Source organism: Penicillium canariense, assembly GCF_028826845.1.
Source record: "Penicillium canariense strain IBT 26290 chromosome Unknown utg000001l_segment0_segment0, whole genome shotgun sequence".
Classification (NCBI taxonomy): Eukaryota; Fungi; Ascomycota; class Eurotiomycetes; order Eurotiales; family Aspergillaceae; genus Penicillium; species Penicillium canariense.
In genome coordinates this window covers 1,649,295-1,671,354 of record NW_026622728.1, presented here as the reverse complement: position 1 = coordinate 1,671,354, position 22,060 = coordinate 1,649,295, and the positions used below count along the sequence as shown (strand labels likewise).

The window sequence follows — 22,060 nt, the reverse complement described above, 5'->3', positions numbered from 1 at the left end:
TGACGTAATTCACAAGCGGCCCGGCTAAGCAAAGTACTTTTTAAACGGAGGCCTCTCAACCAAAACGCATTAATTAAGTTAAATATAGCGATTATTACATGAATTAATCCTGTGGCCAATCTCCCTACACCCACTACACCTCGGCGGAGCCCTAGTACCCGGCTGATCTGGCTAAATAGGCAATTCGCCCCGCGCATGCAATACTACCTCAGTTGATTCAGCTGGCTAAGCTAGCTGTAGACCCTCTTCGACTGTTAGGCCCCTTCACAGGGTATATGCTTAATTGACCGATTGCGTTTTGGCGTTTTCCCCATTCAGTGCACGTAGATTCGCGTTTTCTTGCGCTATTAGTGCAGTGTTATGCAGCGACATGCAGTGGCATTTGAGATGACTGGGAGGAAACTGAGCGGCAGCTGGGAACGCGGCGTATGGGACTGATAGTCATTGCCACTGGAAGGTTCCGTTGTCAACTACTTGGATTAAACAGTTTCTAGCTACAGCCACGACTCAGCTATGCGTATGATGGTCAGCTTTGACACACCTCAAGTAGCCAGCAAAAAGCACAGTATATCATGACAAAGGGCCTCGGCGGAGGGATGTGGTGGGAGAGCAGCAGTGACAAAGTTGAATCTTTTAGCTTGATCATTAACGTATGTGCGATGCCGCTCACCAAAGCCTTGCTAGTATTAACGAGGCGGATAGAGGTCGTTACATCTTTTGGAGGCATCGACGCATTGGAAGAGGCCAGAACCAGCTTAATTACAACGCTTCAGGATGCCGGAACATTAATAATAGGCTTCTATAGGTGGCTCTTAGGTATCCGTCACCTTTTGAATTTCCTTTGCTGGTGGAACTTGAATGATCCTATCTTGCGGTGGTGCGGTCATTGACATTCGCAAGATGGCAAAGGTGATCCCTGAGGATCACTCATGGTTGCTCTGGGAGCACACGGAAATAGTGGATCGAAACAAATCACGTGTGAGTTCGATGACTGAGATTCTAGTAAAAAAATAATACGCTTGAAATGGCTTCAAGGATAGGCGTTTTCGGCGCCGAATTTACCCTTATCTAGCGTTGTGGTGTAGTCCGTAAATCACTGGTGCGGTAATAATGAAATGTTGGATATGAGACATTGAGGGAGCAGCTGGGCAGCTATGACAAGGGAAGAAACACAGGCCGAGCTTGTATAATAATCCGGTATTTGAAGATCCAAGGTCTCCTGTACTGTGGAAACCGGGGATGATGTGGAGTGTATGCTAACGTTGACTTAGACTTTTGGGCACTATGGGTCGAGAAGCAACGAAAGAGTGCAGGTGGTGACAGCGATTTCCGGAAACACTGTTGAAATGCTGGATTTCAAAACGTCCAACAATAGTTAGTTTTGATTAACTCGAATATCATTCATACCTAGTATGACCTGACAAATTTACAAGATGTTTGTTGAAAGGGAATATACTCTTCACAACAGCTTCATCCTAGCTTAGGGCGTCACAGAATTACCGAGAAGCCTTCCAATCTCTTCCGCGATAGCCAGAGTGCGCTCTTCGCTCAGTCTGCGTCCAATAACCTGCACCGCCACAGGGGCCCCATGATACGCGTCAGGGTCGTACTCAGCTTGCACACTGGCGTCCAATTCACTCAGCGGCTGGTAGTCTTCTTTCTTGGTATCCAGTTTCTTGTCTGCAAAGGTGACTGGGACGACAACGCTGGTAAAATCAAGCAAGTTGATCGCCGAGGCATAGCCATAGTACCGGAACTGGTTGTGACGGATGGCTGCGGTAGCTGTGATTGGAGCAATAATAGCGTCCACTTCCTTGCCTTGTTGCTCCTCGAGCTCCCGCCATTTCTCAAGGTATTCGCTTTGATAGTTCCATTTCTTGAGGTGGGTGTCCCACAGTTCGTTCATCCCGATCTGTTCTTTGTCTGGATTCAGGAGGTCCTTGATGTTGGGGATCGATGGCTCTCCAGAGGCATTGATGTCCTTGGACACGTCCTATATCACAATGTCAGGTCATTGTTCACGGGCGAAGGCGCTGATTCTTATGTTTTCTTACGATGTTGCCATCTGCGGCGTATATATCATTGATAAGCTCATGCGCAAAGTCGTGTTTGTATGGAGTCCAGGGAAGAAGTGTATGGCCATTTTGCTGCAAGGCTGACACGACCGTCTCGACACCTCGAAGAATGGGCGGATGAGGGAGAACCTTTCAGGGGAGATTATCAGCTAATTAATACATCTAATCACTGGGGTGGGACTTACCACGCCATCGGAGGAGTAAAAGCCGAGGGTCAAACCACCCGGAATTTTCGACTTGATAGATTCTTCCTCGGCAGATCTCCAAGGAAGAGGGATCACTTTGGGGTCATACTTCCACGGCTCCTCTGCCAGCACCGATGTAAGGAACAACCTGATATCTTCGATTATGAGTAATGTTGAACACTTTACTTGGCTTCGCTGTGCACTCACCTGCTGCCGAATGGGCAATTGGCCCAACCACACTATGCACAGTCTCTTGGCCCTCCATACTATTTGCCATTTTGGCGTAGGGCATACGACCATGACTCGGCCTAATTCCATAGAGAAAGTTGAAGGCTGAAGGGATTCGAATCGAGCCACCTTTGACGGAATGTGTCAGCTTTTCTGGTGTATCAGCAGTGATTACACGTACCAATGTCAGTTCCCACTCCAATTACACCTCCACGAATTCCAACCATGGCACCCTCGCCTCCCGAGCTCCCGCCGCACGACCAGTTCTTGTTTCGCGGGTTCAGGGTTCTTCCGATGACATTGTTCACAGTCTCGCAAACCATGAGTGTCTGCGGCACACTGGTCTTGGTGTAGAAAATGGCACCGGCCTTTCGGAGAAGAGTCACGAGAACCGACTCGGTCGTGTCGTATTTTCCAAGCCAGGAGACATACCCCATTGATGTTTCAAGACCCTAATCGTAAACGCATCAGCACAATACCTCAAAACAACTACTCCGAGCCTAATTCACCTTTACACGTAGTTGATCCTTAAGCGAGATTGGTAATCCATGGAGTGGTCCAACCGGCTTTTTGTGTGTCTCAAAGTATTCATCAAGTTCTTTGGCTTGGGCAATCGCCATTTCGGGAAAGAACTCGTGGCAACAGTTCAGCTGTTGTAAGATTAGGACACGAGGAGCTTATCGACTCTGAAGACAGTTTTCTCTCACCAGCTGATGTGCCAGTGCGGCTCTCTTACAAAAGGCGATTGTCACGTCGACTGCCTTGAGCTCGCCCTTCGCCAGCTGCTGAACTAAATCGGTCGCGCTGGATTCCGTGATCTTTAGCTCTTTATCGGAGAGCAAGCCCGACTTCGCCGGGTAATCAAAGGACGAATCGCCCGCGGGGAGGGATTGGATCCTCCATTCCTCGGGGATTGAGTTGTTGATGCGGGCTCGTTTGTCCGCAGCTAGCTCTTCCCATGTAGAAGCCATGCTGTTCCTCGATATATTATTTTCCTATGGTGGTAGGAGGATGTATCAGCAAAAGCGTGTTGAATGGCACTGGTAGATCCTCAAATACAGTCGGGCGAGAGGGGGTTCTTAAATCCGGGGATCAGCCCCGCTTTCTGCTTGTCCTATCTATGCTTGCAATATTTACCAAGGCTCAGTCTCATGTGTAGCACTTGGGATAATTACCTCGTAATGTCTTGTCGCATTCCTTATCCGAGCATTTTGGTAGGAGGATTCCCGTATCAGTGTTGGGGTCGAGGTGGGGTCGTTGGAGTAGAGTAGATTGTACCCTCTCTTGAGAAGCCGACTTCGGCAATTCTCTGGTCTAACTATCTTAAGCTACACAACTACCGATCAGATATTGACTCTTTCCTTTGGTCCGAAAAACCTACAGCCAAACCTAGGTACGGAGTTCACCCTCAACCCCAATCTGTCTTTCCCTTGGCCTGTTCTCATGGACTCAATTTCGGGTAGAAGTCACGAAGCTTTGCTGATCGTCATCACGTTACACTAGAGCGTTCCTCTGCACGTAAAGTACAAAAATGGTACCGATGCAATAGCTTATTGGCTTTTCCCGGTATGGAGTTTTAGAATCAATTATATTGTGTATGGCTAGATCGAATACCGAAGACATATAGTCTGGCCAAGCTAAGATCGGGTAACAAGCACACCCCGAAAGTCTTTATTGAAGAACTCTTCCGTTGCTCTCTTCGACTACCAAGTCAAACTCTGGCTGAAATTCGGTATAGAAGTTGTGCTGTACGTTATCAGCCCGAGGGTTCTTTAAAATGAGATAAAAACAATTTGAGACACTTACAGGGTTCTGCGCAAACTCGGCAGTATACTGGGCGACCTCATCATTGATGATATGCTTGGGAACACCATTCGCAGCGGCGGCCTCCGCTAGAAGCTGGGAGTGACAAGCGTTATCCAGCATGGAATAGAGAATGGCGGCTTCATCAACCGTTCGTCCGACAGTGAGAAGTCTAGAATATGGGAATAGTGAGACTCATAATCAACGAAAATCAACGCCAAGATTTCAGGAGCAACTCACCCGTGATTCTGCAAAATACATGCGATATTGTCCTTGCCAAGTGCCTTTGCAATTTGTTTTCCTTCCTCCTGGGAAAGTGCAACGCCGCCGTGGTCATTGTATACGCCCAGGTGGCCATAGAAGTTGCAGGCATCTGTTATTGACCAATTAATTTCCAATAGTGTCAAGGCTTTCTCATCGCAAGGGACAACAGACCCTGGGTTAACATTTCAATGGGTTTTCCAAAGGCACTCCATGTCTTGCCGTAAACGCCGTGAGTATGCGCCGCAGCGATAACATCCGGACGGGCTTTGTGGATTTCTGAGTGGATCATAAACCCAGCCTCATTGATGGGCAATTGAGCACCACCTTCAGTAACATATCCGTCACTATCCACAAGAACTAGGTCAGAGGCCTTGATAGTAGAAAAGTGCTTGGCAAAAGGGTTCATCCAGAAGTGATCCTTCAGAACGGGGTCTGAGCGACGTTAGCATTCGTTCCGAAGGAGCTAGTCTCCTGAGAACCTTCTCACATACCGCGCATCGAGATATGCCCAGAAACACCCTCGGCATAGCCCATCTTGCCGAAGTAACGGAAGGCAGCAGCCATGTGCTCCTTCATCCACTTCCGCTTCGCCAGCGGGTCCGAGAAGGTGGGAATACCGCGCAGCTTCAATGTGCCGTCACGATTACCGCGGGCAAGAGACTGAAACTTGGAGTCATTGGCCGCTGACTGGATCTGCTCCTCACCAGCCAAGAGGAATGATCGCTGCGTCTGTTGCGTGGTCACCGTAGATGTCGACATATTGGCGATGATGTCTTATCGGGAAGTGTCTTGCGTTGGCTGGATCAATGTCTAGTGGCTGGCAGCAACTCATAGACAGTTGCAGGAAGAAATCACCCACCTTATTGCCTCCTTGACAGTTGAAATCTTCGAGAAGGTGATGGCGGTGATTTAATCGAACGCTTATCTATGCGGGGCCCTCTCCCTAACCCCGCCTGCTTGTTATCGGAAGGCGGCCCTGTGGAGTGCACCGCGCGGCGGACTCTTTTCCGTTTCTGGGCATCGTCGGCGAAATCTACTTTCTATTATGTCGAATAGGAATCCGTGAATTATCATATGCGGTTATTTTTTGCCGCCACGTGGCCTCCCTTCTCTACGGCTCTATCGGGCCTTTATACATCTATTCCCTATATCTTGCGCTTATAGTTGCGCCCTTTTCTTGTCGCCTACATTACGGGAACACTCGTCAGCTTCCGTCACCCCTTTTCGAACCTGGACTGCGGCTGGGCTCTTGGGATCTGGATTATCTGGCCTTCACTCCCACACTCCCACCCCCAACCCACCAACCCGGCCCGACGGAGTTACCTTGAGAATTTCTAGATTCTTGACAGCGCATGTAGAATGAGGGATAAGACAACGAGCAGCCGAATCGGCAAAATACGCGAGAATCAATGTTCCTATGTCAAATTTAAGTTTGACTGTGATCACTCTAGCTTAAATGTGACATTGATAATAGGTATCATCTAAGTCTCAAGCACGTAGTATCATAACTAGGACACTACTTGCAATGTCCTTAAACTGATCGACTCTATCAGTCACCAGCCTGAAAACCATTCTACCTGAGTTATGTCAATATGTATTCCACTCAGAGCGCCCAGTTGCCTGATCCTCTGTGGCCTTACGTCGTCTAGCTTTCTATAGTTTCTCTCATCAAACATAGATGGATCCCTCGTAGATGGATCGTGACTGACTTGCCTGCTCATATCCATGATCCAGTAGCCTCAAATAGATGGGCATGGTCCTATTTCCATTGCTTCTGGCAGGGCAAAGAAATCGACATTGTGAGACATTCAATATTCTGTAGAAGGGCATCTTCCAACAAGTTTCCACACAGTCACCCAATGCGCAAAATCTCACCAGAAACAGGAGAGGAACTTCCAGCCTTTTTATCACATATCAAGCCCTCGAAGGTCCTAAAGCCACCCTTGAAGTACAGCAGTCGAGGTTGAGAGGGTCCGCTTGGGCAATATCGGATCCCGCAGGAATAGTTAGATCCGTCAGGATCCCTTGGCAGTAGCATAGGTTCGCAGCAATCGGATCCAAACCGATCGTATCTGTGACGAAAGTGTTTTTGAGATCATTGCGATAATGCAATTCCATTCAAGCTCTTTTAAAGATCCTTAGTGGCGAGAGTAGCTGTCCAAGATGAACTTCCCTTATAACGATTAGGAATGAGTATTGTAAGGTTTGAAGAGCTTGGTGGAAATTCCCCAGAAGGCCATGTACAAGTAACTGAGCTATCGACCACTGTTGAGGTTCGCTCAGCTGATGGAAGATCATAAGAAGGAAGTAGGTCCGCCATGTCTGTAGAGCTGGTGTTTTGCGCATATCTTACGGTCAGGGTAGGCGGCAGAGACTACATAAGAGGGACAATTGTGCCCATTGTGCAAGTGCGTAAGGCTTGGATCCATGGGTCGCCATATGGCAATTTGATTACCTGAGCACATTCAACTAGCGGACTACAAGCTTGTCAGTTTCATACCTCCAATTTCGAATAGAATGGTCGAACGTGTTATCAGCGAGCATAGCACTTTTGACCACATGGGTCAGGTCGGGTCTATGAAGAATTCTCTGCAGAAACTGACCTACGGAGGCAGGGTTTCGGATTCTCTCAACGGCCATTGAACATGAGAGTAGAGGAATGACTCAGCATGAGTATATGGAATTTCTGCCTACTGCCGTGATTTACGTAAAGTAGGAGTTTCATTCTTGTTCATGTATAGGTCCCGGGTATGGGTATCGCATTCTGTTAAAATATACTCCGTCATATGTATGGCGCTTTACAACTCGCCCTCTTACCTAATTGGGCAAATGAACACGGGGAGAGCTTGCCATGGGCCTACTCAGGGCCTATCAGTAGTATAACCCAGGGGTCGATCATAATAATCTTGCTCCAGCATGTCCATCTCACAGGCTCTTAAGCGAGCTGATGCGTGATCACTGACAGCGAAGGTTAAGACACCATCGTCAATACCCACCATATTTGCTATCTTCAAAGATAGTATCAATGCTTCACTACCAGGAGCGGTCTGAGATGTTTGCTAATGGATGATTGGCCCAGAGTGCGAGTGCATTGTTCAAGCAAGCGTGTGTGCTTGGGATTGGGAATGGATTACTACAAATTATATGAACATGCGATTTGGTGCTGGTGGCCACTCGATTCTGGAAAGTGAGCAACTCTTCTCACGTATAGCGTCATACCGTAATATATATTCATATTATCGTGCAGAAAAATAAAACCGAAACCGAAACGGCATAGACATGGACTCTCTTGATAATTGCCCACTAAGGTAAATTTGAAGCCTCAGGCCAGAGTCATTACACGTGACCAGCTTTATCGCGCCCTAGTGGGATAATCGCGGAGCTCGCGACAGTTGTCTTTGTCAATGAATCTCCTTGTACGCCCACGTTTGACTTGCAGCGGCTCACAGAAGCATGTGCATTGACTGAGAGTCGCTGAAAACGCCATTTTCGAGTCAGACGGAGTTTCCGCCATTGCCCCTGCCCTGCGCCTTTTGCGAAACACCGCTTCATATCGCTTAGATCAACTGAGTTTCCTATATCTTTGATAACCAGTTGGCCCTCTACTTCGTTCTCACCAAGGGATTGCTGCTTTCCATAATTGATTTTGTTTCTCCTAAGCAGCCCAGACACTGAAAGTGCCGGGGACGTTTCAATATGGCAGAAGGCGAGCCCTCCTACATCGACTATGAGGCGTTCCTAGATCCCGAGTTCTCTCCGGCTGGCTTTGCCAATACGCTCGTGCTGAGCACCAACAATGCTACAGACACGCCACTCGACCTCTCCACTCCCCTATCGCGAGTTCTCTTCGATCTACAGGAAATCGATACCCATATCCACGCCCTCACAACCAAGTCCGCACTGCCCCTATTATCACACACGCAGGGCCAGACCGAAGCGGCAGAACATATCTTGCAAGAGGCCGGCTCGCAAATTCATTCTGTGACCCAAGGGTACGAGCGATTGGAGAAGGAGGTGGTGCACAAGTGGAAGGCGGCAGACGAGGCGCGCATTGCCGCTGAGAACTCCCTCGCTACGGTCCGGCTGGCACGGGCTGTGGCGCGTTGCCTCACGTTAGGTCGGCAATTGGAGAGCCAGCTCGCGGATATCACTGGCAGGGGCACGGGGCAGACACCAACCACGGGGCCTGGCGGGGCCGCAGCCGGGCAAGAGGGATTTCGGGCAGTGGAACGAGCGGCCTATACGATCTTGAACCTGCGTCAAATGCTCTCGGCTGCGACAGAAGATGATGAGGGATATGGATTGGAGCGCGTGAGGATTATGCGGACGCTGCGCAATGAATTTGTGATCCCGGCAGAGAACATGGTCAAGGCACGGGCGCAGCAGACTATCAACCGGTTCTCATTGACGAGTCCCATGGCCCCATCCAATGGCCCGTCGGTGCCATCAAGCTACAAACAAGCTCGTGATGCACGGGTACGCCTGGGCACGGCTGCTGCCACTCTCTACCTCCTCTCCCCCATACCGAAGGGCGGCGTCACGGTCACCGACTACAAGCCCGAGCTTCTGCTCTCCACCCTGCAAGGCTACATGCATACCGCGATCATGACTTCCGTGAATAGCCTGGCAAAAGCACTATCCCAGCTCCCCACGATGGACCGCACACTCGGCGAGGTTTCTGCCCGATGTCAAGATATCGTCGCTCTGGAGTCCATCCTCCGGAACCTGCGGCCACCAACACACCCTCTCTTGGAATCGCCAAGCGCCGATCCACCCACGGCGGATTTGAAGATTACCGCAGGGCCCAACAAGACCAACCTCCTCCAGCCCCTTCTCCTTGCCCTTGACACCTCATCCCTACCTTCATACTATTGGCGCTCGCTTGCGTCAGCCCTCACGTCGCGCGTACAGGATATCGTTAGCCGGGGCGGCGTCTCTGCCCGTACATTGAGATCCAATCGCGATCGACTCAAGGCTGAGATCAGGGAGTGCGTGATGCGGGCCTCACAGGTGTCCGTAGCCAACCTCTTGGCCGAGAAAGGCCGGCCTGGCACCGATACTGTCAGTGCGGGCTGGGAGCGCGTGATGCGGGCCTCACAGGTGTCCGTAGCCAACCTCTTGGCCGAGAAAGGCCGGCCTGGCACCGATACTGTCAGTGCGGGCTGGGAGCGCGAAGCTGCCGTGATGGTGAGCTCGATTGTCGGGCCGCTGGGCCGGTGAAGCTCGATGACTTCTTGAAAGTCGATCATTGGAGTTTGATGACCGTGTCCTCAGATTGACATGTGATATACTGAATAGCATGTGATATACTCTCTGGGCGCGAAACAAACAGATATCACATGGAAGAACAACCACACGAAATACCAAATACAAATTACATTCTACCCTTCTACTGTACCCTATTGGTGCTGTGTCTAGCTTTATATCCCTATTTCTACCATATGACGGCATGAGTATCGACCCGAACCCCCCACCCTTTCCTCCTCCTGGCGGGAACCCCAAATCCACGGTCTCCATTCGAGTCTCCGCACCACGGACCCACGCCCTAGCATCCAAGAACTATGGGCAACACTTGCCCACGACCCAGGTACCAGGGCACAATACCAGGACCCCAGCAGCCTGGGACCACAACCCCTTGGGAGACCACAGCCAACCCCGACCCGGGGGCCAGAAACGGAGTGACACCGAGTTCGCCGGATGCGCGCAGCCAGACCAAAGAACCCGAACAACCACGGACCAGATCCGCCCAGGGCCCAACTACCGCCTCGCGGCGGTACCTGTCACCGGCAGGGACGGTGTACCAGGTACGGTATGAATAAAACCTCCGGACCCGGAGATTTACCGCGCTGGTGCAGGGGTCGGGCGCGCGTCAGATGACTCCTGCACGATATGCGTGAGTTGCGAAGGTGGTGGGGGCTGGGCTGGCTTGGTGGACTCGGGCTGCCTTGCCTGGCGGCGTACAGCGCTAGGCTCCCATGTAAAGGTGAGACGCGACAGGGGCGATGCACGCGGTCGGCCGCTGCTTGGGGGCCTGGTACGACCGTTCTAATCTCACATGGGGGTGGATGTATGTACGTCCCATTGAATATCGGACCGTTGACATCGTTAAGCGGGCCCGATTGCGATTGCGGATCCGGATCTGGATCTGGATCCATGTCATCCATGTCCAGCCTCGCCTGGAGTGAGCCTCAGCCCGGTCGGGGATGCACCGAATAGCCTCATATCGGACACATGTGCGCCTCTGCTTTTGACTTTGTGGACTCCGTATCGCCCGCCATCAAAACGCCCTTGACGGAATCAATGAGATTTGAACGAACCGGATTGATCTGTGATTGGACCCTGTGCTCGATTCAGTCTCGTGTTCTCTACCCACACATCGAGGAGTACATAAACCCGTCCCTGGGCCCGTTCACCCTGTTGCAATGGGCATACGTGGCCGAGGCCACCAGGCACGCCCTGCTTTTCCAGCGACACCCTCAGGTACATGGATCCTCCCAGCAGGCCGTGCAGAGCGCGGCGATCTTATTGGCCTCGTGGCGCAATCTCGACGCGACAGTCGGACCTGTCATCTGTGTGAGAGGAGCAGGGCGGGCTTGACCGCTCCAAAGGCAAACGGAGAGACACAACACGATGACAGAGGAGACGAGTTCACCATCGGGAGGGGCCTGCGTTTTGTGAACTCATGGCCGGGGAACGAGTGCTGGGAGGGCCATCCCACAGTCCGGCTGAGGGGTGAATTACATCTACGGAGTACTCTAATCTGAGTGCCATCCGGCCAGTCACCGTGCGTCTGGCTCGGTCGGCGAGTCGGCGAGTCGGCGAGTCGACGACGTCAGAGGGGCGCGATCCTCCGCCGATCGGAAGGGGACCTCGATTCAGGTTTTCGATAAGGCCCTGCAGGTACCTTGCACTACTTGGCCGGTCGGAGGGGATAGGGCGCCTAGTGCCCCCCCAAAGGCGCCGGCCGTGCGCCCCCAGAGCGACGGTGGCGTGCAGATGTACCGAGCGTGTACCTACAGGTACCCGGCCCTTACAGCCCGCCTTTGTGTATACTTCGACGATGGGCCAATCAGCGACTGTCACAAGGAGTACACGGGCGGTGTCTCTCCTTGCTCAACTCCGGGAGTGGTCCGTACTCTGCAGGGAGGAGGCGCGGGGGCAAGATGTGCCCCTCTTTTCTCTCTGATATTTCAGTTATCTTCTGGGGGTGGGCAGCAATCCAGAATGTAAAGAGGGGCAGGGGCCGATCAGCAGGCCGGAGATATCAGCCATCAAGTCAGGGCCGATGCCAGACATGCCGACCCGGCGGGGGTGTGTCGCCCAGCGTGGAGATCCCATCCCCGGGCACACCAATAACGATACGGTTGGTAGACTGCTCCATCCATCAGGAGCTCTGGTCGCTGGGGAGGCGAGGCGAACCGATCACTGGAATGAGGAGCAGTGCAGCACATCATCCATATCGGGCATGGCGTCACGGAGCTCACGGCTCGATTGATCGGTGCCTTGCCCCGGTTCTGCGGACACTTACAGAGGATGTGCCGGCTACGAAGTGCGAATTCAGTGGACTCGAGGTCTCGGCAGATCAGCAGACAGGAAATCAAACCGCAAGGCATGTCAACCGGCGGATTCGCGTAGGTTAAAGTACTCGCGTACCGTGGGCGATCCTACGCAATCATCGTCATGCGGGCCCGCACCTGGGTACCGCCCTCTTCCCCGCGGATCATCGATATCATCTCCTGTCCATCCTGCCCGTTTGCAGTCACAGACCTGAGCCGAGACTGAAGCGGGAGAGGGGCTGGATGGTGGTTGAAGAAAAGTATACGGAGGACAGGAAGTGGGGAGGGGCTACGGGGAAAGTTTACGATGCAAGACGCAGGCACGGAGATCGCTCAACGGGCGAGTCGGTGGGCGCCGGGCCCTGAAGGTTTCCGATAGCCTGGATGGGCGCGTGAAGGGGAGACCAGGAAAGTGTATACCCGTTCGAACTATGGTTTCTGGGGCTGAACGCGGCCGCTCTGGAAGAGACGCGGAGGGATCGGGGGAGGCTGGAACCTTGAGGCAGTCTGGTAGGAACGGTTGAGGAAGGATGGAAACGGATGCGCCATGTGTGGTGCATTGCTTTTTGGTACACCGTTTGGGCGGTACCGTACAGGCCCAGGCGAGGCAAAACAGGGCGGGGATACATGCCGATATGCGCCAGGCCCCTCTTATCGCCCCCGCATGGAGTATAGACTGCACCGGAGTATATGCGTTGGGTTCAGTACATACTGTACGTGGGGTCCATGCCAAATATCGTACCTTGCCCCCTCCTGCCGGAGAGGCTCGAGCCAACGCAACTGGCGTACAGGACCAAGCCCCTCTTCTCTCTGCGGATGGTACTGGCTGTGCTGTCAGTGCTCGACCAGGGGAACGGAGATTTTCCTCTTCGTGCCAGGGCGGACCATTCGGAATCGACCCCCTACCGCGTAACCAGGCCAAAGTCTGTCCAGCAAGCCGGGAGAGTATGACGGCGGCACTTGTTCGGAGGATGAGCTGACCTGTCTCCGCGGCAGAGGACATCTGCTACATCTGGTTCTCTGTTGTAGGAGACCCGCCCGACAAGTGATACATGATACATGATACATGATACATGATACTGTGATACAGGATGATACATCCAACCCTCCACGCTGTCCGCGCAAGGGGGTCTGTCGCATGGCAGGGGAAAAAAACCGATACATAGCAAGAAAACGGGGGCCATCCCGTGGGGAACGGCCAAAGGTCTCGACCGATCTTTCAAACCCGAGCCAAACGTCCCAAACCGCCCGGGTCTTGGCGGGGCCCTGGGCCCCAGTGGATTCCGGCGGGCTGGCCATCCAGGGTCTGCCGGTGGTGGTTAACGTCAAAGACTCGCAGCGCGTAGTGGTTCCCGCGAGCTCGGGCGGCGCTGGGCCCCTTCGTACCGTGGGAACGCGACGACCACCGGACCACCGGACCCTGGTGAGTGGATGTGCCGAGAGCGCTATGAATCATCCATCTGGTGCCTGGTGCCTTTGGACCTTGGGGGGGAAGTCGAGATCTGCCGGTCTGCCTGCTCCGGGCCTAGTGTTCCTGGAAGCTCGATGGACGAGGAGAGGCCAGAATAGCGTTGGAGGGAGGGGGGGGGGGGAGTTGAGCCGAGAAGTCTGCGGGTCCCTCGAACGACCACGCGGTTATAGTCGCAGAGTCGCATAGTTGCATAGTCTTGCTTAGTCGCATCGTCGTCGATCTGGCGTGGTGAAACGATGATTCGCATCGGTAGGCCCGGAAGGCGGTCCAGTCGCCTCGTCCCGGCTGGGTTCTGGGTCCCGTGCTGTGCGATCCCGCCCTGGGAGGTCCTGGGGCGTAAGCTGAAAGCGAAAGCTCCCATAGGTGTAGCGTGGTAGACGGTCGACGGTCGACGGTCGCCGGGAAGGTACTCGTGAGGTTCTTTTGCCCCTCGCTTCCGATAAGCCTCGTTCTCGTCGTCACCACTGTTCCTCGCAGAGCGTCTGCTGCCTCTTTTCTCTCTCTCTCGTCCCCTGGCTCCTTTCCTTTTCTCTTCTTTTCTTCTTTTCTCTTCCGTACCGTTTCCCGTTGCATACTCTCCCTCCCCCTGCACCCCGCCCCCAACACGCTTGCTATACTTCCTGATCCCGGTCTCCTCCCCTGGCCCTGGCTGGTCAGATCTGCCCTTCCCTTGGACTCTCTTCTCTCAATATCAGATCGGCGTCCCGCTCTCAGCCCCCCTGGGAACAACCTGAAACACTCTGCCACTGCTTAGGTTCCCCACCATTCAGCCCATCCCCTTCCTCATCCCTCCTCCGCGAATCCCACTGCGTCGCGTGGCGGTCTCCTACGCTCGTCAAGAGATGCTTGCCATCGGCTAACCACCCTTCTCTTTCCCTTCCCTCTCACATTTCCCCCTGCACAAAAAACACAACCTCCTTGCATCCGTCAGACGAAATCCGGTTGTGTATTCCATCTCCGCCCCCGCGCGCACCCCCCTCCTCCCCTCCTCTCTCTCTCTCTCTTTTTCGTCCTTTCTCTACTGCCCTCCCCCCTCGTGAGAGTGAGAGAGCCGAGGGTGCAAGCCAGAGATTCAGAGAGTAAGCGCTACTTTTCAAATCGTACGTGTCGAACATCTCTCGAATACCTGCCTCTGTGGATTTTGTGCTCCTCTCTCGTGTCTGTTCTTTTGTAGGCCCTGACTAAAAGTTTCTTGCGCAAATGTTTACAGTGAGCCTTGCCATCCGACTTCGCCTCTCGAGACCCTCCGAGCTCTCCGGCGTAGCGCGGCTTCTGCGACACCTCGACTTAAGAGGCCGAGCCGGATAGAAGTCGATCCCAGTGACGCGGATCGGGTTGCCGCGACCGAGTGTGGTTTTTGCCTCTGGCCGCTCGCTCGGAGCCGTCAACCGACCTCCACCCGCCTCACACTCAGATTCCGCCCATCATGGCCTCCTTCCTTCCGGTCAACAACTCGGCCACGACCGACAACCACACGATGGACGGTGCGACCACTCCCCGTGCGAATGGCAACGGGGTGCCACCTGCCTCGGACAGATCTTCCCCCGCGGAGCCACCCCCGGACGGCCCTGCGAAGTCGAGCCGAGGGAATGATGGCCCCGCGCGGCCATCACTATCGGGACACTCGAGGACGACCTCGGCCATGTCGGACGACACGATGGATATTGACTCGGAAGGGGATCGGGACGGGTCCGACCACGAGACGGAACCGGGCAGCGCGCCCCCGTCGAAGAAAAAGAAAGGCCAGCGGTTTTTCTGCACCGACTTTCCTCCTTGCAACCTCAGTTTCACTCGCAGCGAGCATCTGGCCCGACACATCCGAAAGCATACCGGTGAACGACCCTTCCAATGCCACTGCTCGCGACGCTTCTCTCGACTCGATAACCTGCGGCAACATGCGCAGACGGTGCATGTCAATGAGGAGATTCCCGGCGATTCGCTGGCGGCCACGGGCACTCGCTTCCAGCGCCAGGTGCGTACGGATCGCGTGCGCCCGCCTGGCCGGGCTCGAGCCGGGACGGGAGGCAGCCAGGGAGCCCACAGCCGAGGCCACAGCAGAAACTTGTCGACTTCGAGTATCACATCGACGACGTCCACCTTCAGTCAACCCCCGGAGCTGCGGCGACGACCCCCGCCATTGATTATGGCCAACGACCCCACTGGCCGGGCTCGATTAGGGCTAGATCCGATGGGAGAGCCCCCGAGTACGCCGCCCAGCCAGATTCGAGGAATTCCAGGCCCCCAAGCCGCAGGCTCGCCGTATACTCCCTCCAACGTCTTCTCGGCTGGTCCCGCGGCCAGCCCGCAGTACACATCGCCCATGTCAGCCGCTCCCCATGGCTTCTGGGAGGGCAAGACCGCCGCTCGTCGACTGTCGGTCCCCACCAGCAGCAATCCCTTTCTGGCCCAGCATGGAAACACATATCCTCCGCCGTATGGCTCGCCCGCCGCCCCTCCCTACCCCGGGGCCGCGGGTGTGTTTGCGAGCCCAACCAGCAGCAACTATCCTGCCTCGCGGGACGAGGGCGCCCTCAGCGCTGCCGAGGCGGACATGCGGAGGCGCACCTGGCATCCATCGACATATCCTGCATTTGGCCGGCCCTCGACCAGTGGCCTGAGCCATTACCATACCCCGGATACCGTCCAGACTCCTTCCTTTGGGGGAGGCAGCAACGCTGCGGAGCAACCGCCTCGGCTGCCTGGCATTGAGAGCTTCGACAAAGTGGTCTCCCGACCGCTGACTCCTCCCACCCGCAAACCGAGCCCCATGCAGATCGACAGCCACAGTCACCGCCGGCCTCCACCCCCCCCTAATCACAGCTTTGGATCGGGCTTCACCTACGGAGCACCGTCCGTGCGCCCTGCTCCTCCCATTTCAGGCCCCGGCCACCGCCGCGGCCATGTGTCGTGGGACATGTCTCTGCACCATAACCTCACGGGCCTTGATATTCGGGACCGACGACCGTCTCGGGACGCCAGCCAGTGGAGCCAGCAGACAATTGCCGAGCTCCAGAACGTCTCGTCCCGCCCCTCGTCCTCCTACCAGCCGACGTTCCCCCCGACTGCGGAACGGAGCCCGGAAATCCAGCGGGGTCACGCCCCGAGCCTGTCAACGAGTAGCCGCCCGGCGCACGCGTCTCCCGAGGATTCCAGCAGCAGCGAGGGGGTTCACACCCCATCCACCGCCTCGGTTGAGTACCACCCCGCCATTGTACACAGCAGCGGGTATATTGAATCGCACGAGCCGTCATTGCCATCCGACCATCCTCAACCGGTAGGGACTCTTCTTCGAATGGACGGCGCGCGCCCCGGTTACTAATGCCGTCATAGATCTGTGGTCGACAAGCCTCTCAGGCCGACGGCTACTCGGGTCATGCCGAGCAAGAGCCCCGGACCGATCTCTTTTCTGCCTCTTCTGCGCGGGATACCGGCATGGGCCGCCTCGAGGCTTTGGTTGCTGTCGCAACGAGCGAGAACAAAGGGGCAGCACGATTGTTCCTGTAAATTGTATTCGACACCTAGGGAGATCAAGATGTCTCGCCTATATACCGCCTTTTAAATGCGCCTTGTTTTCTTCTCTTCTTCCTCTTCTTCTCTTCTTCCTCTTCTTCTCTCTCTCTCTCTCTCTCTCTCTCTTTCCTTCTCCCTCGCGGGGGAGGGGCTCGTTTGGTTTGGTGAACCCAAAGTTCTCTACGTCCCCTCTACTCTACTCCACAGTCGTTCTCTGTCTTACTGCTCATCCATCATGGGAAAGCATCTCTTCTCACCATCCCCTTCCGATTCGTTTCCATCTACCTACGCCGGGAAAACGCGCCCGCCTTCTGTTGGAGAGACCCGCGCGCCCGTGACGAAGTAACGACGTTGATGACTTGATACATGAAACTGGAATTGTCTGTTCTTCTCTGTTCTGTTCTGTTCTGCTCTGCTTTCTGCGACTTTGGTTGGGAGTCTTGTGTCTGGATTTCCAGGGTTGCCGGTTTCTCTGCTGCATGTCCTGGCGTTTCGCGCAGGAGCGTATGGATGGCATCGTGTGCATGCGATACCCGCCTCGATCGATTCTCAATTGGTTTGGTGTCGTTCTTTTGACCCATCCACATTCCCCCCCTGCCCAACTTCTTTTTCCATCGTCCTCCTCCCCCTGCGCAGCCCGCTTCTCCCGGATCTGGTTTTGATGATTTTCTCTTTCGACTCTTTTGCGTGGTCGTCTCTACCGTTTCAGTTTTTGTCTTACTATACTCAACCTTTTGGTGGATTATGTCATGCCATGCTCATGTCGCCTACGGCCGTTACCAGGATTTTATGATGTTAGGGTTCAACCTCAATATGACTGCAAATGCCCATTCCAATTCGCGAGTCGTAGAAATACAAAAACTAAGAGAGCCCGTACTGCTGCGATGCATGGTAGAGCTGGAGCTCTCGGCATGACGTCTACCCCGCGAGAACGAGTATCCATCCACCCGTCCAGCTTTCTATACCGGAATTGCTTGATTTGCTTCCTGGCGTCGAGCAGGAACTACCGTGGCAGAACCCGGCGAGTATGGAGGCTGGGAGCTGGCGTTCCGTGGCTCGCTAGCAGCCGAAATCAGACACACAGTGCCCGGCCGCGATGACTAGCTGGTGACGTCGTCCGGGTGCATTAGACCAGACCTTTTGTAGCGTGGGGCGGGGGGCGTGGGGCGTGGGCCCGTCTAGCGCCGAGCTAATAATATACCGTAGTGGGAGGGATGGGGAATCAGACCGTGAAGGGAAAGAGACCAGTCTGCCCGAAGATACGGCGGACGGGGTTCATTTGACCCAGACAGCACAGTAGCATAGGAGCACAGGAGCACAGGAGCACAGGAGCATGGCGCGTCCACGCGTCTAGGAGCTTCCCCACGCGGTAGGGAACAGAATCGCTCCCAATGTAACCCGCAAAGCGAGGGTCTCGCCGCGCGCCGGGGCCAAGGCAAACCCGAGACAGACGTCATCGTCTGGTGACGGACTCTTTAAAACCCAGGGGAATCCTAACCCCTCCCCTCTTCATCCCCGCTACATCGCAGAACGCATAGCCGCATCCTCTGCAGAATCTGGATTCCGATCCTGAACCACCTACCCTGTTACCTGCCACCTCATCTGCACAGCAAGCACCTCGACCATGTCCAAGAGTCGAACGCCGCTCTACCTGGGTCTCGCCGCGGCCGGCGCAGGCGGGTACTACCTGTATCGCGCGGGCGGCGATGTGAAGGGGGCAAAGCAGGAGATGAAGAGTGTGTCGCTCTCCGACGTTTTGTATGTCGATAGAGTACGCTGATCAAGTGATCGATTCTAGTTGATGCCGACAAGGCGCGCGAGAAGCTTCCCCGTGGAAGTAATGCGGAGAGGATGGGCGAGAACGTTGGCAAGGAGGCCGGCGCGAATATCGATGAAGCTGTACTGCTCCCCTTCTCCCTCGGTCCACCGTCTTCATCCCATGGCTTCTCCTTTGTTCCGACTGGCCACCTGCTCCCTCTCCTTGCCCCTGTATAGTAGACCACCGTGCTAACCCATCTGCGATACACCAGGTCGACAACGCCCGCTCTAAGTCTAAGCTGGATGAGCGTATTCCTGCCATCGTGGACGGCGGGAAGAAGCAGTATGAAGATGGCAAGAAGCAGCTCGATGGCCTCCGCAAGGATGCCCGTGACCAGTTCAACTCCACCGTGAAAAAGGTGGACCAGACCGTGGAGGAGAAGGCGGCCGAGGCGAAGGGCACGGTCTCCGGGTGGTTTGGAGGCGGCAAAAAATAGAGGAGAGTGATGGAATCCTGGACTGAAGGATTTCAAAGATCAAACGTTACCATGATTCACAGTTCACAGTTCACAGTCAGGGGGATTGAGCTGGATGGTTCTACTTGGACGCCGCGGTTGGGGGATCGGCGAGTGTGTGCTGCTGTTGATCGACACGAGACTATTAATCCATTTGACGACACGTTTAGTCGATCCTAGGAGTCAATTATGAGACAATGAACTTTCTTCGATTGAAGAGAATGTGCCAATCTGCCTGTCTAGTTTGGGGGTTGGTTTGGGGAGGGAAGACTAGGGTGACCCAGAACGCGATCTTTTGGCGGGGTTCGTGAATATCAACGCCGTAGCCAGAATGAATGGGATCGTATCGGAAAGAGTCGAGGCGGGTCCAGACCAAATGCTCGGAGTAATTGCGTGTGTGGCCTGCCCACTCGGTCGCTGCTCGAGCAGTCCTGCAGCATTCCACATGCCGGGCGATTCCCGCGGTGACGAGAATGCTAACTCAACAGTGCCGGCACTGATTATCTCGCGGGTCGAATTTTGTTAAATTGTCAAGCTTCAAGACTTCCTTTGCAAGAACTGTACTTTGTACAAACCCTCTTTGCGTCGTGTGTGGTGCTACTCCAGCTCCGACGCGTGATTAAACCCGAAACGGACTAACGGCGACTCCACGCGCCTCGACGCGTCGCACGCCCTGTGCCCCGTGCTCCTCCCTCGGGTCAAGCGCTTCCCATCCACACTGCACCTTCCTCCCCGAGACACAATCACCACTTCCCCCTTTACCCCCAATTCTCTTTAATACTCGGTATCTCTTACCCTGATTATACTTTCAGTTCCATTTATCGGTCGCGACTCCCAATTCCCCCTGGTTCCCGCTCTCGCCGCAGAGAAAATTTGCAGCCGCGATGCCGTGCACCGCCAGGCCCAGCTGCCCGCTCCAGAACCAGCCCGCCATTCAGGGCTTTGGGCGGGCAACCAAGGCTGGTGTCTCGCCGTCACTGCCCGCGAAGAAGACGGCGTCCCTGCCGGTTTCTCCGTCGAAGAAGAGGAAGCTGCAGGAGCTCGAGAATGTGGATGGCAACAGCCGGCAATCGGTCGATGAGGAGCCCAATACGCCTTCCAAGACTCTCAAGCTCAGCCAGCTGTCCGTTTCCTCGCCGCGCAGTGGCCATTATGCTTCGCCGAAGCGGACTCCCAGCCGTCGGACTCGCGTGACCAGCATTTCCACAATCAACGAAGCCCCTGATACCCCTTCGAAACAGCGCACCCTCAACTTCGAGAAAATCATCCCAGAGCCGAAACTTGCACCGCGCGCCCCCTGTGTAAACGACTTCCTCAATCTTCACTCCGCCTTCGTTCAGGCCCTTTCCATCCACCTCGCACACAATGGGCAGATTGCCCCTGCGGACCTCCGCGAATTCCTCCCCAGTGTCACCCGAATTTGGAAGAAGCGCAAGGTGCAGCCCAAGGATGTCCAGCGTCTGTTGTGGGTTTGGGATCACAGCTTAATGACCAAGGATATTTCCTATCGCCTGGCAAATTACGGTCTGGGCAAGGTGTGCCTGGAGAGAGTCGTCCAGATGAATGAACAGCCCCCGGCTCTACAGGACGCATTCGAGCAGGCATTGGACCTGCTCTGGGAGCAGACGGAGAAGTCCCTGGAAGATGCCAAGGAGGAAGATCGCCCTGCCCTGTTTCTTGAGTCCCTGGGCCTCGCCCCTATCCACGAATCGCTCACTCCGTTCACGGCCTTTCAGAAGGGCCAGCAGCGCCTGCAAGATCTGAGAGGCGGTGTCATTCGCATGAAGACTGAGAAGCTGCGTTTGGAGATGGAGATGGGTGATTCGAAGCCCCTGGCCCCTGCGATCAACCGACGACAGAGCCTCCTGGAGCGCATCAAGAGCAAGGAGCTGCGCCAGTCCAAACTGCCTCCTCCGCCAACCAAGAAGGAGATGCTCCGTCGTTCTGCCTCGGAGCGGGTCGAGGAAGTTGCCAGTATCCTGGCTCTTCTGCGCCCTGCTGGCTACGTCGGAACGGGCATCAGGGCTATGTTCGCCAACCAGCGCAAGCCCTTCAAGCTCGACACGATGGTCCAGCATGTCCGTGATTCTGTTCGGATCCCCATTGCCCGGGATGAAGTCGAGGCGTGCCTTGAAATCCTGGCGGATACACGAGTAGCCGGTCACTGGGTTACCATGGTCACTGTGAAGGATATGCGCTCAGTGGTTCTCAAGTCCTGTAAGGATATTGCGGCCAAAGACATCGGAGCCAAGGTGGCTCTTTTGAAGGCCGAGTGGGAAAAGCCTGTCTCTTGTGTGCAGAGCTCTGTTTTGAAGATCTGAAGCATGAACGGAGGTCTGTTTTTGAACTTGTATACCTCGCATCCGCAGAGCCGGTGTTGCTCGCGATCCTGCATTGAAGCGTTGTGCTTGATACCCTGTACTTTTGCATGTCATGTCTGTTAGCCTATATCCTATTGTTTTACCTACTAGCCCAACAATAAATCTTGAATCACGACCATCCTCAAATTGCTCTTGCCCGTGTTCTGTAGTATGTGTTTATATACGCAGTACGCAATCCGTGGACCGTCATTGCCAGACGTCCGACAATTGGAGTAATCAATCGGCAGGGCCACTTAACGCGCGACGCGTCACACGTGACCGCCTTTCCCCATAACGCGTCTAGAGCTCATCCCAGTTGCAAAGACAGCCCCCAG

The 22,060-nt window shown here is 54.7% G+C and overlaps 8 protein-coding genes across 8 annotated transcripts; 5 read left to right on the top strand and 3 right to left on the bottom strand.

The window, feature by feature from the left end:
- Positions 1–1,480: 1,480 nt before the first annotated feature.
- On the bottom strand, positions 1,481–3,459 carry N7482_000572 (amidase; the record flags this gene model as incomplete). The annotated part of the gene is made up of 7 exons (XM_056682697.1): positions 1,481–1,993; positions 2,055–2,204; positions 2,261–2,415; positions 2,468–2,617; positions 2,670–2,940; positions 2,998–3,138; positions 3,196–3,459. The coding sequence occupies 7 exons, from the start codon at positions 3,457–3,459 to the stop codon at positions 1,481–1,483; spliced, it is 1,644 nt and encodes a 547-aa protein (XP_056546303.1).
- Positions 3,460–4,159: 700 nt separating this feature from the next.
- Positions 4,160–5,314, bottom strand: N7482_000571 (class II aldolase/adducin domain protein; the record flags this gene model as incomplete). The annotated part of the gene is made up of 5 exons (XM_056682696.1): positions 4,160–4,234; positions 4,295–4,463; positions 4,532–4,664; positions 4,727–4,987; positions 5,047–5,314. The coding sequence occupies 5 exons, from the start codon at positions 5,312–5,314 to the stop codon at positions 4,160–4,162; spliced, it is 906 nt and encodes a 301-aa protein (XP_056546302.1).
- A 2,937-nt stretch (positions 5,315–8,251) lies between these two features.
- On the top strand, positions 8,252–9,775 carry N7482_000570 (putative Golgi transport complex component Cog5; the record flags this gene model as incomplete). The annotated part of the gene is made up of 1 exon (XM_056682695.1): positions 8,252–9,775. The coding sequence occupies one exon, from the start codon at positions 8,252–8,254 to the stop codon at positions 9,773–9,775; it is 1,524 nt and encodes a 507-aa protein (XP_056546301.1).
- Positions 9,776–10,786: 1,011 nt separating this feature from the next.
- Positions 10,787–12,195, top strand: N7482_000569 (uncharacterized protein; the record flags this gene model as incomplete). The annotated part of the gene is made up of 4 exons (XM_056682694.1): positions 10,787–11,128; positions 11,193–11,287; positions 11,335–11,683; positions 11,944–12,195. 4 exons carry the CDS (start codon positions 10,787–10,789, stop codon positions 12,193–12,195), a joined length of 1,038 nt encoding a protein of 345 aa, XP_056546300.1.
- Positions 12,196–13,556: 1,361 nt separating this feature from the next.
- N7482_000568 (uncharacterized protein) lies at positions 13,557–13,943 on the bottom strand (the record flags this gene model as incomplete). The annotated part of the gene is made up of 1 exon (XM_056682693.1): positions 13,557–13,943. One exon carries the CDS (start codon positions 13,941–13,943, stop codon positions 13,557–13,559), a length of 387 nt encoding a protein of 128 aa, XP_056546299.1.
- A 1,065-nt stretch (positions 13,944–15,008) lies between these two features.
- On the top strand, positions 15,009–17,086 carry N7482_000567 (C2H2-type zinc finger protein; the record flags this gene model as incomplete). The annotated part of the gene is made up of 2 exons (XM_056682692.1): positions 15,009–16,856; positions 16,913–17,086. The coding sequence occupies 2 exons, from the start codon at positions 15,009–15,011 to the stop codon at positions 17,084–17,086; spliced, it is 2,022 nt and encodes a 673-aa protein (XP_056546298.1).
- A 1,630-nt stretch (positions 17,087–18,716) lies between these two features.
- Positions 18,717–19,347, top strand: N7482_000566 (uncharacterized protein; the record flags this gene model as incomplete). Its single annotated transcript, XM_056682691.1, has 3 exons — positions 18,717–18,828; positions 18,891–18,991; positions 19,123–19,347. The coding sequence occupies 3 exons, from the start codon at positions 18,717–18,719 to the stop codon at positions 19,345–19,347; spliced, it is 438 nt and encodes a 145-aa protein (XP_056546297.1).
- A 902-nt stretch (positions 19,348–20,249) lies between these two features.
- Positions 20,250–21,686, top strand: N7482_000565 (DNA replication factor Cdt1 C-terminal domain-containing protein; the record flags this gene model as incomplete). The annotated part of the gene is made up of 1 exon (XM_056682690.1): positions 20,250–21,686. One exon carries the CDS (start codon positions 20,250–20,252, stop codon positions 21,684–21,686), a length of 1,437 nt encoding a protein of 478 aa, XP_056546296.1.
- Between the last annotated feature and the right edge of the window lie 374 nt (positions 21,687–22,060).